Below are 27,560 nucleotides of genomic sequence, written 5' to 3'. Positions count from 1 at the left end.
TTTGTTCCCCATACAAGCTTGTTTCTCATACCTCAGTTGTTTGCCTTTGACAGGTCATCAGTTCAAGATTTGAGGTAGAAGTAAGTAGCCTATATACTCTGTGCAAAAAAAAATTAAAAAAAATAATAGCGTGTTTGTTAATTTGCACATGGCAGTCTGTCCTTTCAGTCCAGCGATCTGTTCGGTGGCTTCAACTCGTGAACGGAGTCGCAGGGCTTGGGTGCGTAGCCGTTGGACAGGAGAGCTTGTTTCACTTCTGCTTCGCTCTGCAAATCCAGTAGTGTTGGGGAAATTTCAGGAAGCACGTTCAGTTGCTTTAATGACCCTCCTGCCGGTGAGGCTCTCACCAAATTCAGGTTGTTAAGCTCTGAAGGCTTTGCCACTGCTTGTGAAGAGCCTGCAAGAAACCAAAGAACCAGCGTGGTTAGCTGATGCTCAGCCTGCCAGCGCTCCTCATAAAACCAACCCTGTCGCTATCATTCATGCCTTTGAGCCAGTTAAAGAAGCTGATGGGAAAAAACAGGGCTCCGATGTAATACAATACCGTTTGGATTCTATCTGGGGAGAAAAAGACATCCCCAAGGAAACACGTACCGTGTTTGTCTGCAAGCAGCGGGCTGGTCGTGCTCACAGGTCTTATTCTGTCGTGGTTGCTGGGGTAGAGGGTCCCGTCTGTTTCCATCCTCTGGCCGCCGGCAATCCCGTTGCACGGCTGAGGATGAAGAAGGCTGGTGCCTGCACCCCTCTTCCTGTTTCGTTCCTTGCCGCTCAGTGCGTTTGGGTAGGTATTATCCATAGTCTTAAGGCTCTCAGAGTAGTACTCCGGCTCCTTGGGGTAAATGTGGACGTTCATGCTGTCCGTGCTGCCGCTGCAGTCCGTGCACACAACTGGCAGGCCATAGCCTTTAAGGGAGGAAGAGAAAACAGCGACAAACGAACGTTAACCAGCTGGAAGCTGTCAGCACTGAAGCACACAACTTGCGGAAGGAGAAGGCAGCTGTTCAGTGCATCTGTCTCTCGGCAGTGTGGGAATCTCTCTCACTAAATAATATGGACATTTCTCAGTTTTATATAGGGCTGGTAAATACCTGCGTTAGTCAGAACTATCACTAAAGGTAGTTCCAATTAATCGGTTTAGTAGGGTTTTTTTTACTCCAAAGAAGTTGTGACTTACTTTCCTTTCAATAAACTGTGCAGTTATTTCCTTTTCCAGACTTTCTAGTCAGAGTAGAAATAGAAAGTGGAACTTTCCTGTACCTGCTTTAAAATACCAGGTTATCTTTCTTATTCTTGTGCTGCTGCTTTACAGGGATCACTGTCAACTCATATTGTTATCTCAAGATACGTTATTACTGTTAGCGGTAATAACAGATGAGCAGAATTCAAAGCAGCAAGTAGGAAGGAGTTTCTAAATGTTGAAGTTAATTTCCTTAGTGCACTCAACAACTTTCCATTATTAAACTTTACAGTTTCTCCTGGAGAGAAAATTTGTTTCACTGGCTGTTTTTCTGTGGATGTTACAATACAGCACGAGAACAGAAACCACATTCTAAAAATAGAAAAGCATGAGTGTAACACCCAAGAAATTGGCAAAGAGCAGAGGCAGGTGCAGTGCCCAAAACAACCTTTAAATTTTGAAAATTAAAAAAAAGCTGAGCTTTGAAGTTGACAGCCCCATTAAAGAGCATGAAAAATTTTAACACCTTCAGTTTGAAAGTGCTCTCATGTTTTAGAAATAGCTCAAATCAAAATACCGATCAGCCAGCTGCAAGCAATGGCTATCGTGAGCTTTCGTCTGCCTCTTTCTGACGGTTCCTCGAACTCAAACTATCCAAGCTTGATAGAGGATCAAAGCAAGCAGGAGAAAGTAAATTTACTGTGCTCACACCTGAGAATCATTCTGGGCTTTTTTTTTTCTGAAGGTAACAACTTCTTGTCTTAATGCTGTCTGACTTGGAGGGCTTTCTGATCTGTACAAACACGAAATACCTTTCCAGATTAATGGGTTTTGTACCTGTCTTATCTGGAACAAGCATTCCATCAGCCATGTCTTCAGTTTTCCAAGTGTCTTTATTATAGCCGATACACAGCTTTGGCTGTCTGCAACCTACAGTGGGAGCTTCAGCATCTGGACACCTTCCAGCATCAGTCTGACACATACCTGTAACAAACAAACCATCTGGCTAAAGATTACAACCATCTGCTCTCAGTTAAATGACTTGTTAGTCTTATTTCTACTGTAAAAGCTGTGAAAGGGAGAAAAAACAGCAATGGAGATAATAGATAATTTTAAGCTAATGTTTAACAGAATAAATGCTGTACAATCTCAGGAGAATCTCAGTTCAGAACGCTTAACTTTTCCTTCCTAACGTGCTGTGTTTGAGTACTGTAAAATCGCAGCATTTAATTTCTAAGCCTGAAGGCAGGGACAGGCAATGCTAATGTATTTTCTAGTAGAGCTTAACTATGGTTAACTCTGGTGCCAAAGAACTAATCCAAAATTAGCAAAAAAATAGTCCTTAGGGCCTGACTGAGCAGTTTCTGAAGCAGTCTGCTTGTATGAACACTGTTATTACTGGGAGAGGACAGCTTCGTGAAGTGAAAGACAGATCCTTGTTCTGCATAAACGCAGTAGCTAGGGAATTACATTAGGAAGATCTTTCCGATAACTCATAACAAGCACAGAAGTACTTTGTACTGTGATTTCTCCCTCCTCCTATCAAGTTCAGATAGAGCATTACAGAAAAAATAATTAAACCGGTTCTCACCGTTGCTGTCTATGTGCCCGTTAGGCTGTTGGTTATCTACTCGGACGACCGCTTCCTGCCGGTCAGAAAGAGTCCCTTGTGAAGACAAGTAGCTTGGCACGTCAGGAGGCACAATAGTCTCATCTAGAGCAATGGGAGCAGAGAAATGTCAGTTCCTAGTAGGATATAAAGGCTTCTGTTTTCAAAGGCATGTAAAATGAACATTTTCAAGAGGGATTTGGGACCAGATCTATAACTGCTATTTTCTGTAGATGCAATAGAAACTGAACTGCCTAAATACTCCATTCCCCTCGGAAGCCCCACTCCTGATTTTTCAAAGCTTAAAGCTGTGAGATACAGTGCTGATAAAGCCATTTTGGGTGTTTGCATTTGGCATGGTCAGTACAAGGTAGGTGGAAGTGGAACTGTCTCTTCAGAATAAGTAAATCCTTCCTTTTCCCCTGAAATTCAGAGTACCTCATCTGACTCAAGTCCTCTGTCTCCCAAAGTCATGAGTAAGACTTCTGGAGAACAGGGTCTTCGATTCACTTAGGCAGGCAAGTAAGTCTAAGCCCACTAGCTATCCTTGGCTTTCTCCATTTTATATCGGGCGATTTCAGTTTCCCTTGTCACACAAAACCAAGTGAAACTGAATTACACTAGGCATAAAGCCCTAGATTTTCAGGACTGAAAAAAAGGGGAAAAAAAAATCCCACTGACACATCACACTGGTCATATGGTATCCAAGACTTCCTGCCTAGCCCGTGTCTTTAAAATCCTATGTCATACTATATCTAAAGCTAAGTGTAATATAGGAAGGCTGCAAATCCCAGCAGGGTGGGGAAGTCTTAGGCTGGTTCTTCCATACTTCTGTTCTGAGGCTGTATAATGTTGAGGGCAGAAGGAGAATTTATTCTCACTGCAACACTTATTTCACCTCCAAATTATCCCCTTTGAGTATCAGGAGGAAGCAATAAACACTACTTCTTCCCCTAAAAAGTGAGGTATGCCCCTCATCAGCAGGGCTACAACATGGCAACAGGCAACATGGACAAAGGGTTTCCAGCCTCAAAGTCCAATTTTTCAATGATTTGAATACGTCGTCTTTGAAAATACAGATTTGAAAATACCAAGAAGTAAGACAGGTTCCCAGCATCGTGGACATAATCCAGACTGTCTCAAGAGTTATTGTTTATGGTCATGGAAAATCAAAGTAGCAAAGCAATGGGTGAAGCCACTGCCAAGTGGAAAAGACCTTTCTGAAGAGCCAGCCAAGGGGAGAAATGCAGCTCTGAACATGCTTCAACAGCAAGTGAAAGTGGTCCCAGCTTTGTGAGCCAAGAGAACCACTGAGGTAAGCCGACTGGTTTTCCAGCGTGGTGGTGAGGCTACCTGACGTCCCGATTCAGCCTCAGTGGGAAGTCTGACAGCACAAAAGGTTAGAGAAAGCCTTAGCAGGAGACTAGAGCTACCTGTGTTGGTGACGCTGTATTCTTCACTCTTCTTCCGGGTTTGGTAGATGATGCAGACCCAGACCAGAGAAGTCAGCACGATGCTACACACCACGGCAATGGTGATGATCCCCACAGTGGTACGGTCCTTCCTACAGCCAAGGGACTGTAAGATGCTCACGTGGCTGTGTGCGCGCTCTGTCCCCAGGGTGTTGGACATTTCACAGGTGTATTTCCCAGCGTCCTCCAAGACAACGTTCCTAACGATCAGCAGCTGGTTGCCGGAGGTAAAGTGATGCCTTTCTGTCACGATCAGGGGCTGGTCACCTTTCAGCCAGGTAATGCGGGGAGGTGGACTCCCTGTGGCTTTGCACTGAAGAGCCACAGTCTCACCTACAGACACTACATGGTCTTCCAGTGGATGAATCAAAGATGGTGTCTCTGCAGGAGAATAAACACGGAAATTAATTACTGGGGACAGGGTAACAACAGATTTAACAGTCTTGAACGTAACGGATGTTCCTGCAGACACTACGCAGCCATGTGCCCAGGAGCATGGCGGCTGCAAACCACAACAGATCCAACAATCACAACCAAGGCCCTCCCATAACCAGTTGGTGTTAAGTCTTCCCAACAAAGAAACCCCCGAGGACAAGGGACAACGGCTGACACCCATGAATTATTTTGTAGGGCAAGAGAGATGGGGTGCAATTTCCTCTTGAAGTAATTTTCCCAGGCAGGACATAGGGTGGTTGGAGGGGCTTCCTTGGCACAAGAGGAAATGCAACTCACGGCTCCTTCTTTTAATTAGCAGAGTATTTTTCATTAGTTAGTTACAGTGTAAAAGAATGAAACAAGACTAATGCAGAGCACTGCCTCTTTGTCCCTTTTCTGTATCTGCAACTGCTGAAGAGCTTGAACAGCAATCCCTTCAAGTTCCCACTTCTAGACCACTTGGTCTGTCAGGGGCACTAACGCATCTTACCCAGTACAGTCAAGGTGGCATTTGCAAGCACAGACCCCGCAGAGTTCTGTGCCGTGCAGCTGTAGACACCCATGTCTTCTATCTTCACATCCGTAATGAAGAAGACATCGTCGTCAGGCATGACGTGCATGCGACGTTCTCGGGCCGCAGGGAAGTCCGTGCCCCCATCTTTCTGCCAGGCAATTTGTGGGGTGGGGTGTCCTTCAGCGGCACACTCCAGCCGTGCTGTTGTCCCTGTCCGGCTGGTGATGTCGTGGGGAGTTTTGATAAATGAGGGCAACACTGATAAAGAAAAACAAGAAAAAGGGATGTGCAGTTCCATGAGGAAAACACCATCTTCTGGGCAGTTCTAACTGTTTTTCTTCCTAGGCAGGAGATGGATATGATAATTACCTATAGGCAAGAGGATGGCAAACTGCTTTTGCAGGATGTATCTAAGCTGCTGGGGACTAACCCTGTGTTTCTACAGCACATACCTGTCTGCAATGTCCAAGATCCCCCCACTCAGGATCATTAGAGCTGGGATCAAAGCTAATTTTCTTCTGCAATTAACCTGGAAACAAACCCCATTATCTCTCCTACAGAGAACTTTCAATCGCTCTAGTCCCTCTTCTTTGTATCCTTTTGTATTTTCACTTTCATTTGCCCATTTCATTGGGCAAAGACTCTACCGGAACAGCCAAAGAGAGGCAGCTGAAGCCCTTAAGAATGTGCTGAAGTGCTTGGCTGGATGGCAGCCATCACAAGCCTGGCATCTGCTCCTCACATGGCATTTCTCAGCATCCACCGAGATGCAAGCAGCTGGTGTGAAGAGGTTAGGAGCTCCTCCCCACGAGGAATGGACCCTCAGGAGTAACTGCCTGCCAAAAGTGGGTCCCAGAGAATTGTACCAGCGCAGGCTGAGGAAAGGAATGAGAAAGCAGCTTTCTACTCACCATTGACAGTGAGTCGGGCCTTGTTGGAGTAGGTAGAGCCAAAGTGGTTGGTGATGATACACTGGTAACGCCCTTCATGGGCAAAGGTGACATGCCGGAGGTGCAGAATGGTGGTGTACTCCATCACCTCACCATCCTTTGCCCGCACGTGGGCGAAGTTCTCGATCTCAGCATTGTGCAGCATCTCGTTGTCTTTCTTCCATGCAAACATCATGGGGGAGCTGCTACTGCTGGCGGCTGAGCAAGTGAAACGGATGTCCTTCCCAAGGACAGCCACCGTTATCTCAGGCTGGATAATGATCTGTGGCTTGGGGAAATCATCTAAGAGAAAACAGCAGGCATAGTTAGTTCTGGACTATGAGGAAAGACTGGAGCAAGCAAAGAGATGCAGTGAGAAATGAGTAGTGCATAAGTGAAAGACAGTATTGCACATCTGCTTCTACATTCACTGTTGTCTGCACCAGGAAAGCAGCCTGCTCTCGCAAAGCACTCCACCACGGAGACTGGCTCTATAGTGCAGATGTGCCATGCACAACTCCACTGAGTGGCTGGTATAAGCGAGGAGGACTCTCGTTCCTCTGGTTCCTTCTGTAATCAGTGGACTGAGATGGTCACTTAGTGACCTCGAACACCTACAAGATGCCTAGCGCTCTTCACCAACATAGCTGAACCTCAGAAAGACACTATAGTCTGAAGAAAGTATCCTTCCTTCTACAACCCATTCATGAAGAGCAATACTGAACTTAAAACTTCACCTCCAGGCCTGCATTAGCGTGAAGCAGGAGGGGAGAGCAGGAGGACATTTGGAGGGCTGCAAATGCCACCTCTAGGGATAAAAGCTCACGAGCAAGGCGACTGCAGCACGCACTGTCAAAGCAGAAGCAGCTGTATTTGCCTGTCACCCATCTGGGGTGGAAAGCTTTGCACACTCTCTCTCTGCCCTGAAGATTGTTGGTTTTAGCAAGGTTCCAAGCAGATTCATTTATTAGATTTCTACAAATGGTGTAATTTAATATTTGACTAAGGTTTAATTAAACAGCCAGGCCTCTGGAACCAGGAGTACTAGTGCCTGGAGGACTTGGCAGGCACTGGAGAAGCAAAGCTGTCTTCGCTTTGTGATGTTGCTGTGGGGATGGAGCCTTCACGATCTCTTCTTCCAGATGAACACAGCAAGCCTCCCAGACTCGCTCAGACAGAGGCCACCTAGGCAGAGCCCTACCACTCTGGGATCGAGAGGGACATGGGACAGCAGCTGGAACAAAGCTTTTGCTCTGTGTTCAATACAAGTCATGCATTCAACTTAGTTAAATAGCGTTTTCAAAAGCTCATTTTTCCTTCATCAAACAGCCATGTGCAGCTCCACCCAGGATCCACACTGGTTGGCTCCACAGCACAGAGTTTGGCTCACCAAACCAGGCCTTTATTTTGCCCAAAAGCTGGATGCATGAGCAGCATCACTTTGGCCGCCTCTGATGATTTACATTTCTTTTCTTTACGAGAGAGGTAGTAGATGTTTGTGTGTGCTGGGTATTAAGTAAAGCTGCTTTGCAACCACAGCTCAGGTGCAGAGTCAACTGCAGTGTTTGGGTGGGAGAACAGCAGTAGGTACTGTTTAGAAGAAAAAAACAACCGTAGGAGAAAAAAAGAAGATTATAATGCAACTGTTAGCCGTTGGTTGGTTCATGTGTAATGCCTTACTGGCCCAAAAAAAGGAGCGGTGATGGAGAGATTCTCCTCTGCTTTTTTTTTTAACCCTTTGTTATTTCCAAGAGGAAGAAAAGATAAGAACACAAAGCTACAGAAGCAGCTCAGAATGCTGCAGAGTGAAAAAAATTATAGCTGCAGTCTTGGTAGTATCAAACGGAGAGGACTGGGGAAGTCTCTCTGCAGCCCCATTTGGAACTGGAACAAGCATTAGTCTCTCTTGATTTAATACTCAGGGAGCCCTGTAAGGAATACACTAGATGCAAGCAATGCGCTATGTGGTTTTGGTGGGAAATAAATTGTAGCCAATGACAAATTTTTAAAATGCAGGCTTGGGCTTCCTTTGATCCCATTGAATAACAAAACAAAACAGAAACCCTCTCGTAATAACATGTTAGTAGTCAAAGAAAATGTTTCCCAAGTGAGTCCTACCCTTCATACAACCTCAAAACACACATGCAAGACTTACCACACACAAAACTTTCTGGCACGATGGCAAAAATGCTCTTGCTTTTTAGTGACTCAGGATGGGCGCAGGTGGCCACCACAAAGGATTGCAGCTCTTTCTCAGCTAACCACTGGGGCAACCATTTCAGCTGGCAATCGCAGAGGAAGCTGTCACTGTTTATGTGGCTGCAGGGAAACAAAACCAACACGAGCCTGCTGTGAGTCCCGCAAGGAGAGGAGGCTGGAAAGCTCACAGCCCTTTCATGTTAGACACATTCCTCCCTTTCCCCCAGCATGGGAGGAAGGAAATAAAGGACTGCAGGGTTGTCCTCGAGGCACTAATGATGTTAAATACATAACACATTTAAACAGCATTTCATCTCCACATAGAGCAACTCACTCCTATACGCCAGTGACGCTCCCTAGCCCCTTATATTTATTAACCAACTTCCAGAGTGATCCCCAGGAACAGACGAGCAATGCCATCCCTGGCTTAAGTGAGAGAAACCGAGGCAGATCATCTACAAAGGAGACAGGCAGCGGAAGCACAAGTCAAGAGTACAACCTGTCCTTCTCCATGGTATAAAGGTTCCTTCACAATATCTGGGATCCCACAAGCCCTCCTCTAGTAAGATCAATCTTCCGCCTCAATTTTTTTTCAAGGGCCAGTGCAAAAGATGCAACGGACATGCAACGTTTATCTTACTCATTCCCCAGTCACTGGTATTAAATGGCATTGCTAACAGAGACGATCCGATTCCCATTTCCAATGTCAGGAAGAAGAATCTGAACCTGCCCAAATACCAAATAAGTGATTTCTTGTTCCACAGACATTGCACTACTCCAGAGTGTAGCAATGCACTGACAGCGGATTAAATATTTATGGAGAAGAAGAGAAAAGGAAACCAGGCAAGACTGGAAACAGTGTCTGATAACAGTGCAGAGCCCCAGCCTGGAGCACAAGCAGTAGCTCTGATAACACATGCGTATTTTTACACCAGAAGGCTGGATGACAAGTGGATCCAGTTCAAATGGTGCTTATCGCTGAAATGTCAGTACTGTATGCGAACCCTAAACATAGGTACAGCAAAAGAGCAGATGGGCCACTCGGAATTGAATCGGTGGCAGCGTGAGAAGGAAAGATGGCTAATAGGACCAGGGCTGGACTTCCTGAGCAGAGATGAATAATTGCACAGATGTGAACCTGCTGGAAGAACCTGTTCCGATGATCTAATTTCACTCACTATTAAATGCAAGATGTTCCCCCGTGACATCTACTCGTGTAAAAATACCCTGCAGAGGAGGACAGAGGGGAAGAGGAAATAAATGAGTGGTAATGCGGATAACACCCCATTGGAAACAACGTGCTACTTCTCACGTCCAGGGCAAGAAGGATCCCTGCCTCCTTAATGGTGCGTACAGTCCAATTACTTACAGCTGCCGCAGGCTCTTCATCTTAGCAAAAGCGTCTGCTTGAATTGAGCGGATGGCATTATCCCCAAGGTTCCTGCAGAACATAACCAAAGGCAATGTGAACAAAAGGGATGCTATGGCTGTGACAAAGTCTCTCCATATTTAATCAATCACTCCAGTAGCAGGTGATTTGGTGGGTCCTTGTTAAGGCCATATGCACTTGCAGCTCATAGAAATGGTTTTCCACAAAACGCTTTAATATTGAGTAAGTATTGCTGAACAATAGTCAACCAACAAACATTACAGGAATAAATCACTAAGTCATTCCATATCCCATCTTCTCACTACACTTTCTCAGTCTCAGCTACCTCCATCATCCATAGCTCAGAAATTCCTCAGCCCTCTCGATAACCAAAGATAGTCAGGAATGTCGTATCCCAGGCTAGACCTTCAGCAAACATAAAGAAAGCAAATACTTGCACTAAACGGCATCTGAGAAGTTATTTGAAAGTGACTTTGAGAGGATACTATTGTGTTCAAAAAACATGGCAATGTTTCCAAAAGAAGGTATTCATAAAAGCTTCCTTCACAACTATTGCTAATTAAAAAAATCACTTGTCCTCTGAAAAAGGACAGCGTCAAATTTAGGGCTTAAGTTTACTAAGTGACGTGTAGGACAGACAAGCACTGCTTGCAGAGGAAAATCTCAGCAGAGCATTAATAAGGGAACCTTTATCTGGGAACATACCCCCCCAGTCAGGCAGCCCTAACCCTTCAGTATGCTCTCAATGGTCATAACATTTCATACAATCAACAGCCAATAAAACATCTAGAGCAAAATCACATATACTTTAACTTGTCTTAATTCAGAAAGGAAGTTATTCATGAATCACTGCTGGAGTCATCAGCCTTGGGACACAGGAAAAAAATTACGTAGCGGCAGCCAAAATTTACTTCTTGCAAATCGCTCTAAGGCAGTTGTGCTGAATAGGGATGTTCGGTGCTTGCATCGTAAGCAGTCATTTGCAACATGTGTCACTGCCAGAGCCTAGATTTAGGAGGAGGTTGGGGCAGGGAGGAGGAGAGAGGGCTCCATCTGAAATAGCATATTTTCACTGCTAATAGCCTGCAAAGAAGCAATGTGCAAGTCAAGGCGATATTTATCCAAGAACAAATCAAAAATTAAGAGCATGCAGATTTGCCATATGTTCTATAACTTCATTGCTGGCACAAAAAAAGGCCAAAGTTGAGGCAGACTTATAATGAGAAGGAAGCAGGTGGCCCCCACAAATGGACTGGCTTCTCAGTTTACAAAGACGCTATTAAATTGCTAGCAGATCTCTCAAGCAGCTACTTTTGGCAGACCCCCCTTCCCAAACTCTGAAGCATGGTGGGTTACTCACAGGTGCTCCAGGGCCTCCAACCCTGAGAACGCTTTCTTGGCCACTGACTTGATCTTGTTTCCAAACAGAGTTCTGCAGTTTCCAAACATCCAGTGCCAGATAAACAGAAAGAAAATGGGGAGAGGGGGGCACAAAAAGAAGGAACACAATTAGAGTGGCTTTATCTGATATACGCGCTCAGTGCAAGTCCTGGGAAATCTGAACTGCACGGAGATTAAGAGGGCTGAAGTACACTCGCTTTCCCGCTCCTGAAATTAAATCCTTTTATCTGTATTCGAATTTAATAGTGATGACAGCACAAAAGGGAATGTGCCATATCACATAAAAAGGCAGGTTTGCTCCAGTGCTTGGAAACCAGCTTGCTGAGTAACAGAAGGTCCCCTCTATTCTTTGCAGGCTGGCTGTGGACAGGATTAAGTGCAATGACAGTTTAACAAGATTTTGGTCTCTCCCTGCAACACTTTTCATTTCTGACTTCTTCCCAGAGAGTAAAAGAGTGGTAGTAATTTATTCACTGCTGCTTGGCCTGAATGGACATCCACACACAAGGGCTAAGGGCTGTCTCTTGTCTTGCGTATTTATACAGCAGCTAACTGAAGTGACTGCCGACTTCCTTCCTTGGCTTATTATAAATACAACAGCAAAGTAATATAATGCAATAAATAATAGCCGAGTGGTAATTTCAAGGGGCAAAAGGAAGAAGAGAAAAGGTAATGTACAGAGCGAGGAGCGTGCTTGCTTGCATCTGTAACCAGAGAGCATTCCTCCGAATCAGCAGATAGTGCTATGCAGCGGCAAGAGGGGGGCTATCAGCAGGCAACAGCCAGCTGGAGCGATCACAGCCCAGCTGCTATCTGCAAAGTAACAGTTCTCTATAAATATTGACCGGCAGTGATTGGTCAGGGGCAGGGTTCATGCAAAATGGATAGTCTCCTCAACTGTTTTAATAAAACATCAACCAATGCCGTTAATTAGGAAATGCTTTCCTTCCCCAGTTTCTCTCTATCTAAGGTTTATCTTCCAGGTGCATTTTTTATCACCACCTGCTTCACACGGTGTCCAATGCAAGTCATCGCTCACACCTCAGGTGAAAAACTGGCACATACGGTGCTGCATTTGATTGAGTTTTCCTTCAAGATTTTTCCTTCAATATAGGGTGTAACCTATGTTTGCACCCTAAAAAGGCCCTAAAACTATGATGGTCCCACCACTTGCTACCGGCTGGGGAAAGGAGGCTGGGGAACAACATGGAGCGTGTGTGGCCATTATATGAGCAAATACATTTGCAGGAGTTTGTTAGGGCTTTCCACAAAGCACCCTTCAAATGTCAGGATAATTTGGTGTCTCAACACTGCATCCAGAAAGCCCAGTTTCTGTGTGGATGAAAGCAGTGGATGCCATACTGGGTAGAAAGCAAAAATGGGGCTCATCACACTGACTGTTACGACAGGGAGGACTGAGACTGTATCACAATCTGTCCTTGCAGCCTGTTGTCTTTGGAGGGAATTTGGGTGCCTGCCACTGGGCAACACAATGACCCCAACTAGGTCCTCACAAAATCAATTACCCTGACAGTGGTATTGCTGGGTGAGCCACCACTCCAATTCTTGAGTAGACAGGACAGGCCGGTTACTCCTAGCTCCATACCAAAGGTCTGGAATCACCTTTGGCCCCAGAATCACAAACCAAAAGCTTCGGTTTCAGGCAAAGCCACCTCCCAGGCTCCATAGCGAGACACACGCTCAAAGCCCTTTCTTATGAATAGAGTTAACTTGGTACAAAACCACAGCTGAATTTTCAGAGCTGTCTCCCTTTGTTAATTATTTGATTTGAGGTGAGAAGACAGACAGCTATCGTAGGCATGCTGGTGGCTGATTAAAGGCTCCAGATAGCTGCAACCTGCTTTATCAACAGTATCGTCCTAAGTATCTACAGTGAGCTTTACTGAGCTCCTTGCTACAGCACCAAAACCAGGGTATCAGAGGTCCTTTTTATTGCCTGAGAGTGTGCGTGGCTTTTTGCTCTGGGTAAAATACCTGAAGCACCAAAGGATGCGTGCAATCACGTGTACCATCATTTGGTAAAAGGGATGTTGTATTAATGAATAATCCGTTAGATTATTATCCATTAGATAATTTGAAAAATCTGTTAGAATGATTAATATAGTAAATAATTTACTATATGCAAACTCTGGTCATATGGCTGCATCCCCCCTACACACTAATTTCTGGAGCCATATTCCTAAATGGGGGTGTTATGCTGAGCTTGAGTTTGATAACTGGAGATTTCTACTTACTGCTTACAGTGCATCTTGGACTTTGAAAATTGGAGATACCGATTATATCTGTTTATACTTATCTATGCAGAGACAAGCAGTACGTCTGGGGATGTGAATACACAATGTATACACCACTTGTATAGGTGCATACAATTTTACGGCTATATACATGACAAATACATAACACACTGGTAATAACGCCATGGTCCAGCAAACTCATTAAAATCATTACGCCTTTCAAATCTCAACTAACCACTTCTTCAATTCCGAAATGGTTTGAACCCAGCGGCCCCCCTTCAAAGGGCTGTGGGCACGCTGGAATGCAAACGCAGTGGTATGCAGCTCCACAATTAGCCTGCCTGCTGCAGTCCAGAAACGCTCCTCCACTGTCAGCAGAGCTAGGCGCAAGCATGCTCTCCCGGTGATTGCATAAGTGTAATTACACGCTAGGCACGCAATTCATTAGAAAGCAGCATTTTCTCCTCCAGCCAGTTTTGCACCTGCAGGAAGATCTCAGTCACTGAGTGAGCCATCAAAAAACCGGTTACATTTAGCAGCTTGAATAATTAGGAAACTCATTGTTCCCCAGCGATTCCACTGATGCTTTTTATGCTTCGGTGCTTCTCGACTCCCTCTTTCTTGAAGCAACATTTTAATTTAGGCCTCTGCTCTCCATCCTGGAGAGCTTCATATATAATTCAGAGAAGGCTAAAGTGACTGGCCTCCCCACCTCTCAGTTTAACACCTTCATTTCAGCGAACAACCCTCTCTGTGCTAAATCCTTTCAGAGGCTAATCCGTGCCAGATCAAAGGGGAACGGCTTTTAAGGCAATCTCCACACAGCTGAGGTGATTATTAATTCATTGGAAGGTCTCCTCTGAAGTGCCCATTTATTTTTTGTATGCTAATGCATTTAAAGCTGGTTGACAGTTTAAACACAGGCCCTAAATCACGCAGTGAAATCTTTGCTGTAAAGGCTGATATTTTATTTTATTTACGAAAAAATCCTGCCAGCAAGAATGACACTCACTTCAGCCTTAGATGAAATTACAAGTTTGGGATTTACGCGCTAATGAGCTAAAACAGACCTGAGCAGATCCCTTTAAAACTGACCACTCCCAAGTGTCCCCAAAATGCCTCAAGAAATATAATAAAATAACCTCATATTCTGAGGGTTTTTCTAGCCTTACACTCTGGCAGACAATGAACATCCCAGCAACCTGTCTGTCCAACAGCAGGTTTGCTCTGTTAGGCAATCAAACCACTCCTGTCTGCCCAAGACCAACCTGATCCACATGCTCTTCCAGGCTACAGAATTCACTGCAATTCCCCCCGCAAACCACAGGCACGTGTCCTTCCCTGCGTTCAACCAAACCCAGAACTGGCCCAAGTCCACGTGCAACAGAAGACAGGTCAACGACATGAAAAAAGACGCAAACCTGGCTTCTTTAGACTTGCGCAAGCCCCTGTTGCGTCTTTTGCTAACAGCAGACAAAACCGGACACCTTTCGACGCAGTTCCTTGTGCCAGATGATAAACATCAGATCAGGCCATGGCTATTTCACAGGGGAGCGATAGCTGTTCTGCCCAGAGCTCTGAACACACAACCCTGCAGGCTGCCTCTGCTCCCTTCCTTCCTCCTCCCGCTCCTTGCCATACCTCTTGGCCTCTGCCTGACCCCCACAACTCATCGGTGTTCATTTTCTCCTGGTTGCTGAGTCAATCCTTTTGCTTGAACTCTTTCCCTCAATGCTGTCTCCTCTGGCTTTTTCACCTCTCTCCTGTTATCTGCACCGCCACTTTTTCTCTCATGCCAGTGGCCATGTTGGAGGGATGCCCTATGGTGGATGTCCCACCAGGACAGCTCTCTCTCCCCGCTCCTCTCCTCCACCTTCTCTCCCTTGTTAACGCAGCACTACAGACTCACAGTCCTACAGCCTGCAAATCCCTCTGGACAAAGCCTCTTCTCCCACTACCCTTCTAGCCGCTCACATGGTTTCACTGGTTTCTTCAGACAAACCAAAAACTTCAGCAACAGCAGCCAAGGACTCTCCCACCCACCACATCTGCTCCTCTGCCTTTTCTCTAGCAACTTGTGGGAAGATTTCCCGACTCCATGTGCACAGCGATTCCTACTGGCCTGTCGCTCTCCCACACTTCTACCTCCCTGCCTGACTCCCCCGGTCTTTAAGTCCTTCTCTACCTTCTGCCTCACTTCACTTGCAGCTACAACTTGGTTCCCCTCTTCTTGGATCCAGTGACTCCCCTCAACAATGATCAAATGCCCTCTACATCTGAAACTTCAAAATTTTTCTTCTCCATCTAAGCATTACGTCCCCACGAATCCTGCCACGGCTCTTCCCGCTCCCCCAGGAGTCTCTAATGAGATCGTGACAATGTACCGCCTGCCAGGATTCATTCTAGCCATCTGCTATCCATCGAGGTACTTTTACTGCACCTCTGGCTGTGCCATCTCAGCATCAGAGACAGCGTGATGGGGGGGTGCTGAGAACTTAAACAAAGGCAAGAGGTAATGATTAGAAAGACTCTTGATTTGTCACAAGCCATCAGAGACTTCTCTGACAGGGCTGATTTATATCGCTGATTTCAAATGCAATACGAACAAGCACAGAGCAATGTGAAAATACTTGCGAAGGCCAAGCAAGCTATAAACATTTGCAAGGCGCATGCTTGCCTTAGGTTTCTTTTTATCTCTTTAAGAGCCTATGCCCCATGGTGCCTTTTATTGTCGCTGCACATGGAAGCAAGCCCAAAAGATCACTCTCAGACAGAGTATCCCACAGAAATGAATCCTGTTTCAATCCTCTGTTGTAACAGGAAATGGGGTGATTTTTCTCTTCTGTTTATTGTTATTTGCTGCATCAATCAGTGCTTCGCTGAAGATTGCAAGGGGTCTTTTTTGTTGCTGTTTGCTTTTGGAAGCAAAGAACAGTTGTGCTGAATCTTACAGATGAAAATAAGTTTCTCTCTCCTGTGTCTCTGAACTACAGTATGTGGCACCGTCTGTTCATGGCTTTAAAAGGACTATCATCGCCTCATATCTGCTCAGAAACACAAGCGCTTGATAACCACATTTGCATTCTTGCAGTGAGCCTGCAAAACTACTACATCTCAGATTTTCTGTTGATTTTTATCTTATTCCAAAGGGAGGAAGGCTACGTTGGAGAGACCCACCCCCCCACAGGCACACAACACAACTGCTTTGCAGAACTTCAAACGCAGGATACTCACAGCTTGCTTAGGTTTTCTAGGCCTGTAAAGGCTCCGTTGGTATCTTCTATTGTGCCTGAGATGTCGTTGTGGTCCAGTTCCCTAGGGAGAGGACAAGCGAGAGCTCATAATCAGTGTCTTAGTCCTAGGCTCATCATTAAAAACAAACGGAAGAAAGTTTGAGAATGCCACATGAAGAGCTTCCCATTTTCTCCTGACAGTTATCAGAAAAAGCCAAGTCCTGCAGCAAAGCAGCACTAATCACTTTTCCTGCACTGACCCATGCTGAGATGGTGCATTCCAAAAAGAGCTCTGGCTTTTTCCTAGCTGAAACCCTCTGTTTCTGAGAGAGCAGCAGATAGCTACTTTTTAACAGGTTGGTTTCAGTCCTTTCCTAATTCTGCATATCCAAAACAAAAGGAGAAAAACGAAAATAAAGCCTCAAAACTAAACTGCAAGAAACAGCTGTCCTTAAATGGTACTATCATGAATTAAGATAACTTTTGCTATTCCAATGTATACATGTATTTGTCTACAGCTATATCTTCGGAAGACGATTTGATGTATTTTCTATGAAGCTGCATTTTTTTCTGGCAATGAACTTGAAAACTCAACAAAAAGGAAAGCACTATCATCACTACACAAGCCTAACTCTCTGTATAACAACTTTTTTTAAAAAAAAGAGTAAGAATTCCTTTTTCAGGGTTAGCTTCTTTTGGCTTTCAAATTGACCATCAATTACAAGAGTCAAAGAGGTCTGAAGAAAAACAAGCACACAGAACAAACACAGAGATCCACAAAAGCTGTTTAAACAGTCTGTTTAAAAATCCTTCCCTCCTACCTTTAATTCCAGCTAGCAATGAATACCCAGTAACACAGACAGAAATTTATCATTTCTAATGTTAAGTAAAAAGAAAGAAAAAAATAAATAGGCTTTGTTGGTTTTGTTACGTCACTCTGATTTAAAACCTAGCAAAAACCACCACCAAAGCAAACTAAACCATCCAGATAACCCCCGAACCCTCAGGCACTCCTTTCGCACCTTTTAAAGATTATTATCAGAACATTTCCAGTTTAAATATATAAAGACCAAGAAAGAAAAATATTTCCAGGACAAAGTCCCCTGCATTTTGCTACATTCCAGACACGGGCATCGTTGTGTAGCTTCTGGGCTATGTGGCACAAATACTCAATAATGCAAAAGAAGAGAACAGAAGTGAAAAAAATCCCACCGTTTCAATATTGGCATGGTTTTCCTCAGCTGAGATGGGGCTGAGACTTTTGCTCTCAGTACCTAAGCTGGCTGCAGCCTTTGCTTGTTCCTCGGCTTTGGTGTGTGAGCTAAAGATGTGAAGGGAGATGGCCAAAAGCCACAATTCCCGTTTCTCAGCTGGCTTCAGCGTGAGACCCGAATTTCACGTCCCTGGGGAACCCGGCCTTAGCCAGCATCACTGTGGATGTCAGGTCTATGCCAAAGGGATGGATAAAAACTCAACATCCCCGCGGGGTGTGGGCGCACATAATGCTGCGGTGGCATAAGAGACAAGTCCAGGAAAGATGCTTTGATGTGCTGACATTTTCAGTGCTATCTGAGTGGGGCAGGAGCAAATATATCCTCCTAGAGCTAAGTTTCTACATTTCCCCTATGGTTGCCAGGCCAATGCCCGTTGTTCTGTTTGTTTTTTAAGGGCAAATCCCTTCTCAGACATTTCTCCTCTTCAGTTCCACCACGGGCTATCGGTCATTGGACCAGCAAACCCTTTCCCATGGCAGAGACAGACAAGTGGGAGCAGCCTGTAGGAGCTCTCTGACACACACTTTTATTAATTGACTGCCACACATTGTGTTTTCTTGAAAAAGGAAAAGAAAATGGTATTTCTTGTTCATCCAGAGGCAACTCAAAGGTTTAGTGTTAGAAAGGAGGAATAAAAACCTTTTTAACAAATGAGTGAATATAGAGAGAGAGTTAAAAAAGAGCGGGGTATTTTGGCCTAGCTCTCTTTGTATTCACGCTCCTCTCCCAGCCCCTGTTGCCAATTTCCTATTCTTTCTGGCTGGCTGAGCTTGAATGCTCGCAGCCTTGTTAATCATTGTGCTCCGAGGTCCCTGGGCCTGACCTCTATTTGAATAGCTCCACATTTCAGGAGTTTCACACCCACCAAAGGCTCCCCAACAACAGGCCATAATTAAAGCATGCTCGGGTCTTTTTCACCAGGTGCAGGACCCAATAGGCCTTTCTCTTTATTAAATTAGAGCTCGCTCACACACTCCCTCTCCTCCTCCCCCCCTCGGCCCTAGACATAAAAGAGGCTCCACATTCACTGCAGAGTAAAGAGAACTACCAGCTCCCCTTCCCTTCCATTTTTCTTTGGAAACCTTTAGTTCCGGTCTTGACAGCTGCCTCAGAGAGGTCCCTTTCTGAATGCCCAGTGGCTGAAAGACTTTGGCTTCAGTTTAAAAAAAAGCAAACAAAACCCAAACTCACTTTCCAGTCACTTCCTTCACTGTGAACTTCAATAAAAGAAAGAGTAAGATGCGAAAAAGTACTGTAAAGAGGGGAGATCTTTCTGTTCCCTTTTCCTTTTAATTACTCAGGCCACAATGGGCTTCTGAAGAGGAATAAAAGTATCAAAGTGTGTTTTTGTCTTTTGAAGGAAGAATTAAATCGGCCTGCTGAACTCAACCAGCCTGGGAGTTTGGACGGTGCTATAACACAGGCTGTGAGAACTTTGTGGTGTGCCAGATGAAGGTGCTGAGCCCGCAGCCTCTGGAGAAAGGAGGAGAGCAGCCAGCAGCTCTGCAGGTACAAACAAGGGAGACAGAGGCAACACAGCTGCAGGAATGGACAATTAAAAGAACTGGATTCCCCATCTTCTGATGTTTCTAAGGCAAGCCCAGGTGTACCTCAGTCTAACGTAGCTCTTGGGCTCAACAGTGTATAATGGTGCAGTTCTATAGCTGGGTTCCCAGAGGAGGTCAGATTGATCTGTCCAACAGTCTCTATTAGCCCTAAAATCTAGAAGTTGCTATCTTCTCCACGGCAAGCTCATTTCCAGTGTGACGTTTCCAGGTATTATGTTGTGTCAGTGACTTTAAAATAAAAGTCTCCGGTAAATGGCCATAGCCACCACTGGATGGATTGTTTTGCAATTCAATATCAGGGCACATGAAACTCTTCTCTTGATAGCATGGCAACTTCTTTGTTGTTCAGAGGTTACCACGAAAATCAGAGCAACAGAACATTTCATGACCCAGGTGAGCCCAATTCTGCCTTAAAGAGAAAGACTTGGTTACGCTCATGGTATCTGTAGCAGCTTCCTGTGAAGACTGGGTGAAGCTTTCTGTGTTGTTACACTTCTGGTATAATCAGATCCCAAGCCCAACAACTGAATTTCTTTGTTTTGCCATTGTTTTTTTCTTCTCAACACCATCTTAGCCCAGGATTTTATATTTATTATTCAATAAAAAAAAAAGAAGTAACAACACACAAAAATGCTCGATAGGACATTTAAGAGGATATTCAAATTTCCAGCGTTCTCACTGGAAGGAATCATTCCCTACTCCTCCTGAATGCAGAATGACTCAACAGAAACTGTCCTTTTCTAAGAATTTCAATTAAAGTCAATATGATGGCAAGAGAAATCCAGCTATTAGCTGAAGGACTGAAACCTCAGGTGTTTTTGCTCAGCTGGGCTAGATTCAGGATCCTGTCCTATCTTCCCATAATTTTACTCTGGAGCCCTCTACTTTGAAAGCACCCTACCACACTGAGCAGTCCAACTGCAATTCTCCTAACTACTCTTAATTAAAAAATACAAGTTCACTGAAGTTGAATAATGGGGTAAACACAACAGCTGCTGAAGACAACCGAGCAACGTGTAGTGGAGTTTGACGCTGAGGACACAAGCACCCAAAGCAACTGCAAAGCAGAATAGATTGACAGAACACAAACTGGGGAGGGAAGACAGGTGTTAGCTGACAAAAGCTGGGGGCAACTTACAGGACACGTAGGTTTTTGAGTCCCTTGAAGGCACCTTCTGCAATATGATTGATGGAATTGTGGCTCAGTCGTAGTACGTGCAGTCCCCCAAGGTCTGCCAAGCTTCCTTCATCCAGCCTGGTTAAGTTGTTGTAAGAGAGTATTCTGAGGGAAAAAAAACAACAGTCCTTGTCAATCCAACCAGTATTTTCCAAACTCCTCTGTGCCAACCAGTGCTTGCCTCCCACAACCACCTTACGAGCGGCGATGTGTACTGGGTGGATACATAACAGCTTGATTAGGAAATAAGGCTGTAGTCTGCAAATATTCCCACAAGATACCCATGGGGCAGCCTGGATGACCATAAGGGAGCAGGAGGCATTTGGTACCCAGTTATAGGGAAGCGTTCTGTGCAGGCAACAGAGAGAGGCTCCTCCAGAAGTGAATGAGAGCAATAAACTAATACACGTGCTGTCAGTTATGGTGGGGAGAAGCTACTCTTCCTCCATGGCCTGTATGGCTAGGTTAGGGCCTGGGAGCAACACCCTTCCTCAGTCCCCAGAGGTATAGGTAACACTCAGATATCAGTCCCGGTTGTGTTCAATCCTCACTCCCACTTGGATTCCCTCTGCAGTTTACAGGAAAAAGCAGTCCCCTCCTTCCCCACACCCTGCGAGGTGGAGAGTGACGTCAAACAGATGGATTTTGAAGTTCACACGCGCTCTTGGCAGGGTCCAGACTTCTGTATTCAGGAGGTGTCTTATCGTTCTGCACTTGTGCACAGCAAGCCCCAGGCGTCTGGGTGTGGGTGCCTTCACAGCCTGCTCCACCCCAGTCAAGAGCCAAAAGCATTTCACCACAAGGCAATTGAATGCTTCCTTTCATGCACAGGAAGGAGGTATCTGTTATAAACCAGCCGCCTTCCCTCCCGCTCCCCTTTGTCAAGGAGTGTACAGTCTGCTTGAAATCTTCTCCGTTTACAAGTGACTAATACTGGAAGGTTGGTTTTTTCCTAGTTTTCCATCCATCTCTTCCCCTTGCCTGTATTACCTCTGGTTTTGGAGATTTTTTTTAAGTGCTACTCCTGTTGCAGTTTGGAAGCTGGTAGGAAGAAAGCTGTTTTTCTCTCCCAGCCAGGGTGAAGACTAGGCTTCTGAGATTTGACACCGAGGGCAGGGCATGGGAAGGTACAAGCCACTGCAGACACTTCACACAATATGCAACCAAGCAGGAAAAGCCGCAGCATTGCTGACGTTGAAGGCCAGCTTGGCTTGTCAAATCAGGGACCTCCTGGCTAGCAGCAGACAGAGTCACTGGTCAGTGATCTTCAGCCTGAAGCATCCACCCACAGCTCCCAACTGCAAGTATATTCCTCCTGATCTCTGGATGTCACTGCAGCTGGTTAAGCCCTGCAGGGCTACTGGCAGCTGAGTGTGACTAGCAATAGCCTCCGCTTTAAGTTGCCTGCACACTGACATGTGGGCTTTAAAAACCGGCATTGAGCTACATGCTGCTACTCACATTTTCTCATGCTTATCTCTTTACAAAGAACAGTTGCACAGGATTTTTGAAAATACCTTAGTGACTTGGCAACACAAGTCACTTCAAAAGATGTGAGGGTTTGGGCTGCTAAAAGTGGAGTTATGCAGCTTTGAACAAGCACTGAAATCCTTCATTGTACAGACAACAAGAAAAAAAAAAATCTCACTGTGTTCCAAACCTCCAAATTCCTCTTCTAGTACTGCCTGCTAATGAGTCTGCTTAAAAATGTGTCTAGGGCTTGCATGAAAGTCACTGCAAAGCCAAAACCTAAGTCAAAACAGACACATACTCCGAAGTACTGAGGGTGTCATTTACTTGGCAAACAAGCTGTCTATCTTTTAGCTGTGTGAGTAGGCAGAGGGCAAGCTTTGGAAAAAATTCAGCAAAGATTAATGAGTTTGAAGAAGGTATGGGACAACATACTTTCATTCCTAAAGAAGTTGTAGTGTTAGTTATGAAGAACTGGCATCCGGTCAAAATTATGTCCTCACCTGCGATTAAAGAATTTGGCTTTTGAAAAAAAAAGTGTGTTCAAAAGTAATCTTAAACCTGGCTGAGAAAAAAATAGTTGATTCTACACAGAAGAGTTCCTGCCACAACTGGTGAAGGCATGTTCCCCTCCGTTCATCCTGACATCACCTCAAGATGGACGGAGAGCAGCAGTCTTAAGAGGGCTCTCTCAATAGCTGCAACCAGATGGAAGGTTTCAAGAGCTAACGCACCTGGCAGCGGCTTCCTTCAACATGTAAGGGCTCTGCTTCCTGCCAATGGGACAGGCCAATTTGCAAAACAGTGTGTTCCCCTCCTCAGCAGTTTGGATTATCTGGGCTGAGAGAAGTCAGCAGGTCTCTGCTGCTTCCTCTACCTTCTCATCTCTCTACCAGTGAGAAATCACTGGAACAAACAAGGGGAAATGTTTGTCTACATAGCCCTTTCGGCGAGGAAACAGGAGAGCAGCGCACAGAGCAGCATGCCAAAAGTGATACATAAAGGGGTTAACCAGAAACCCGTTGTGCAGCTGGGGCTCCTGCTGTCAGCTAGTTCTGGACCAGGTACATCTAACACATTTCATTCCCGTTGACCAAGCTATAGGTAAAAAGTGAAAAGAAAGACCCAGCAGCCAAATTATCATTTACCTCTGATGAAATCCTATGCTCCCACTGTGGATTTTTCCATGATGTTGATGCCCTTGCACCTAACTGATGAATACAATCAGCCCTTTCTCATGCCCATAACAAGGCAAGAGCACTCTTTCCTTGTTAGCTTTTGCATCAGACCAGAGCCCTGGGGTCACGTTTTCTCACAGCAGCAGCAGGAGAGACAACTCATCCTTCAGATGACCACCTCCTTCCTTAGCACAGACAAGGAGGGGTCTGGCCACCTCTTTTTCTTGAGTCAAGGACTTTGAAATTCATTCCCTGTACAACCAGAGACAGTGTTTTCTGATAACTGAAACCCAGTAGATTTAGCAATAGGGGACGTGAGCAAGGATCTTTTAATAAGGAATGAAACATTCAAAGAAGCGCACAGAGGCAGTCTAGATGTATCTAGTGCTTCCTTTCCTCACTCTTCAATTTCAGAGCAGACCTCTCCTACAAGTACTCCTTGGCTGTGGGAGTTTCAGTTAGGAGTATCTGATGGCTCCCTGCAGCAGCCTTACCCTAAAGGCAACACCTGCAAGAGCTTGTAATATTTTGCAGAGATGTGTGCTAACACCCACATAATCGCCTTTCGAATCTCAGCTAATGTCGTCTCTGGCCTCACACTCTAGCACAATCCTGTTTGTCAGGCCAAGCACACCCCTGTGGCTCCTACCACCTCACACCGCCAGGCGTTTTCCAAATCTACCCCATTCTGCACCAGCGCGAGTGGTCCTGCACTGGCTTTCAGCAGTTACTGCAGAGGATGGCCTCTAAGCCAGGACAGCTCACCGCTAGCACTGCTCATTGGCAAGAGATCCCAATCCATACCTGACAAATAAAGGACTCAGCATGATGTGCAACCTCCCACCTAAACCTTTAGGGTTTGCAAAGACAGTGTCAGATAGAAAAGGCAAGCATAGTTCTCCCTAAAAGAGTTCTGACATTAGCTCTGCAAGATGCAGATGGGGCTTACCCATCCCCTCTGAACCCAGGCTGAAATAAAGCTTCAACACAGGCACCAGATACTGGGTCCCTCAGAGCAGAAAGTTCCCAGAGCTGTGCTACTAACACAGTGTAGTGATCTGAATTTGGCTATTCCAGGGGCCCAACCGTGAGTGCCCTAGGAAGGCAGACTCCTTTTCTTGATGCTTCAGATTTAAGCAGACTACGGGTGGAGCACGGTGCTGATTCTGATCTGTTGCCTTGAAGATTTCTCCACCGACAGTGCCTTAATCTAGTAAAATACCACTTGAGGATCTGCACGTGAAGGAACTGTAGCTGTCTACAGCACTGTGCCAAGCAAAGGAGCCCTTTAGGCACGGGCATTTTCACAGCAATTTGAAAAATTAGGTAATTAAACAATCACATATGTATTTAACTAAAACAAAAAATTAAATATTTCCTTATGCCTCAAAAAAATAATACACATCTGAATGAATAATTTGGGTTCAACAGAAGATCACAGCTGGTCACTGGACTAACACGTCAATTCTTAACTTAAAGGAGTGACATGTGTCATGTCCACCTATGTCTGAATCCACATCCCAAAAGACTAGGGACTCACAGCTGGGTAGGCAGATACCGACCTTTACTCTGAGTCCAGGGTGAGGCCTCTGAAAGCAGGAAGCTGTTTTACCGTACTGCTTTTTGGTGGATAGGAGAATCCCTAACAATGTCTAACAAGAGATTTCCGAGCACCAAGCAGAATGAATTACAGTTCCGCTAACCACATGTGTCAAGTTCCCCAAAGAAAAAAGTGAATCTTTCCACAGTCCCACCGAGGGGATGACAGCTACTTCTGTAAATACTGCAAGCATCCATGTGTGTCTCTTCAAAAAGGCATTAAGCAGTGCCACAGACCCAAAAGACACCCTTGTGGGGCCGTCCGCAGCAGCAAGGCTTTCTTTCATTTATCAAAGAGACTGTATTCACAGCTGGAAATCTCAGGAGAGCAGAGTCAACGTATTTACTTTTAAATAACTGAGCCCTACAGGAAGGGTAAAGTGTAAACAGGAGAAAGAAGGAGAACTGCCTTTAAAGGGCCAAATCTCTGCTGGTTAAAAACACGATTGTTCTTTGTAAATACAGAGGATACAGCAAAGCTTCCTTCAGGCTGTACAGTCATTATATGGCAAGCTGTGCATGTCTTGCAACCAGCTAGCTAAAAAGCGTTGGCAAGCCGCAGATCACAAACTCTCCAAGTCTTTTGGCACTGTATACTTTTAGTGGATTCTAGTCTTTGTTTCTGGTGCAAATGTATTTTAATTAGGTGTTCTGAAGGTCATAACATAATGAATAACAAGGGCATCACTTAGGAGGCTGCAGTTCCTGCATTTCTACAGGTTGACACAGCAGGAGCTGTAAGCCATGTGATTGGGAAAAATCCTTACTCTCCTTTCCTGCCAACGTTACATTAGCATCAAACCCTGCCCAACCAACCACAATAGAAACAACTTACAGCTCATGCAGCTTCTGACAGAAGCTCCAGCCATCGGGGTTGATGCGGGATATGGAGTTGTTACTGAGGTGAAGCTGGTGTAGAGATGAAAGGCCATAGAGAGAGCCACTGTTTACTTCTGTCAGGCTGTTATACTCCAGGTGGCTGTGGAGAAAAATCAGAAGGAACTGACAGATAAGCAGCACTGGTCAAATGCTGAAGAATTTTCAACAAGGATTGGGATTTTAGCCATTCCTACACACTTTTCTACATACCCATGTGGATACGTGCCATGTATGAGCATTTCTTGTGCAGGTGAAGAATAGAAATTCAAGGACAACACAAAGGAAATGCCCAGAATGAGCTGTGATTGCAGAGGTACGCTCCACTGCAAGTAAAATGGGCTTAAAGCATCCATTCAGGTTTGTATTTGCAGAGTCTCAGTTGTGTAATAGCAACGTCCAGAAACATCCTGCCTTGATCACTTTTGACCTTGCAAACACACTTGAAAGCCAGACATGTTGGAAGTTTGAAGCCTTTCTCTGCAATGACTATTCAATTTGTTCTCTCGTATGGAAAGAACACATCACTGAGACAGGCCAGCCTGATGTCTAGGTATCCCAGGAGGCAGAATAATCAGGTCTGCAACAGAGTTTCCATGTATCAGTCAAAACAAATTTGCAGAAGCCAGATGAGCTTTTATTTAAAGACCAATTGAGATCTTACTGAATGTTCAAATGGTCAAACTTTCAAAGGAATACCACCACAGCTTGAAAAACAGGACTTTTTTTATGGAACACCTAGTAAACCAATGGGCTTTAGTAAACTGTGAGTCAACTAAACAGAAGCTGCTATAGCATGGCAGATCTCTGTGCATGCAGGACATAGAAAGAAGCACGAGGACTGGCACAGGTGCCCATAGGTCTCTGATGGGAGTCCTTGCTAAAATACAGAGAAGGACATAATAGCAGGTGAATTCTAGGCTGTTTAAGGGATAAGAGCCCATCTCTCCAACTTACAGAACTTGCATCTTGGCTAGACCCCAGAAAGCCCCATCAGTCAATTTGCTTATGTTGTTGCGCTGGAGTTTCAGGACTTCCAAGCTGTCCAGTCCCTGGAACGTCAGGCCTTCAATCAGGCGGATGCGATTCCGGTTCAGCTCCCTAAAATCACCAAGGCCATAGAAGTTTATTAAATCCCAGTCCTTTCTCACGAAATCATCTGTGCAGCATACAATGGGGACAGCAATGCCAACAACTCCTCTGTCAACGGTTCCCAGGAGAGAGCAGAAGCGCACCGGAAACTTTCAATCCCAGAGCTAGCCAGGGAAGTCAGCTGGGTGTGAGCGCTTAAATAAACTCACCCTGGGACAGACTTTCACTATAGAGAAATAACAGAGGGAGTGCGGCAATTCCTCTTCATCCCTCCTCTCTCTGCATTTCTTTTAAGCCATTTATCCTTTTCATCAATTTTCACATGTCATCTTCTCTCAAGCAGAGACACCATTTGAACCAAAACAGTTAAACATCAGCATTATTTCCCTTAAACCCATTGCTTTTACAGGACTTGTAACCGCCCAGTAAAAACGTGCTCTGAAACAAGCGGGTGCCATAAGAACTGTGAACCCAAGAGGAAATTTTATGGCTAAGTTTGAAAGGAAAGCTTTCAGTTCCCCTGACAAATTTCACATTTTTTCCTATTATAAGAAACTAATAAAGAATTAAACAAGTTGTTTCCAATAACAAGGCAGTCTTAGTATTTTGTGTATACAAAGATCTCTAACTCGGTTCATTAAATTTCTTTTTCTTTTTTTTTTGCCCCTGGGTAGGGAGGGACTCCGAAATTTTGGGAATACCTTTTTTCTGG

At 45.0% G+C, this 27,560-nt stretch overlaps 1 protein-coding gene across 1 annotated transcript in view; it reads right to left on the bottom strand.

The window, feature by feature from the left end:
- LRIG1 (leucine rich repeats and immunoglobulin like domains 1) overlaps positions 1-27,560 on the bottom strand; it is a 91,952-nt gene continuing 64,392 nt past the window's right edge. Inside the window, 14 exon segments of the mRNA XM_075158680.1 lie at positions 1-397; positions 595-903; positions 2,015-2,179; positions 2,769-2,891; positions 4,220-4,639; positions 5,184-5,465; positions 6,119-6,439; positions 8,292-8,455; positions 9,705-9,776; positions 11,086-11,157; positions 16,616-16,696; positions 20,595-20,738; positions 25,716-25,859; positions 26,714-26,857. Coding sequence (XP_075014781.1) covers positions 165-397; positions 595-903; positions 2,015-2,179; positions 2,769-2,891; positions 4,220-4,639; positions 5,184-5,465; positions 6,119-6,439; positions 8,292-8,455; positions 9,705-9,776; positions 11,086-11,157; positions 16,616-16,696; positions 20,595-20,738; positions 25,716-25,859; positions 26,714-26,857 — 2,674 coding nt within the window. The 3' untranslated portion in view covers positions 1-164.

Source organism: Calonectris borealis, chromosome 10, assembly GCF_964195595.1.
Source record: "Calonectris borealis chromosome 10, bCalBor7.hap1.2, whole genome shotgun sequence".
In the NCBI taxonomy this organism is placed as follows: Eukaryota; Metazoa; Chordata; class Aves; order Procellariiformes; family Procellariidae; genus Calonectris; species Calonectris borealis.
The sequence above is the reverse complement of the archived record's forward strand: the minus strand, read 5'-3'. Positions and strand labels throughout refer to the sequence as shown.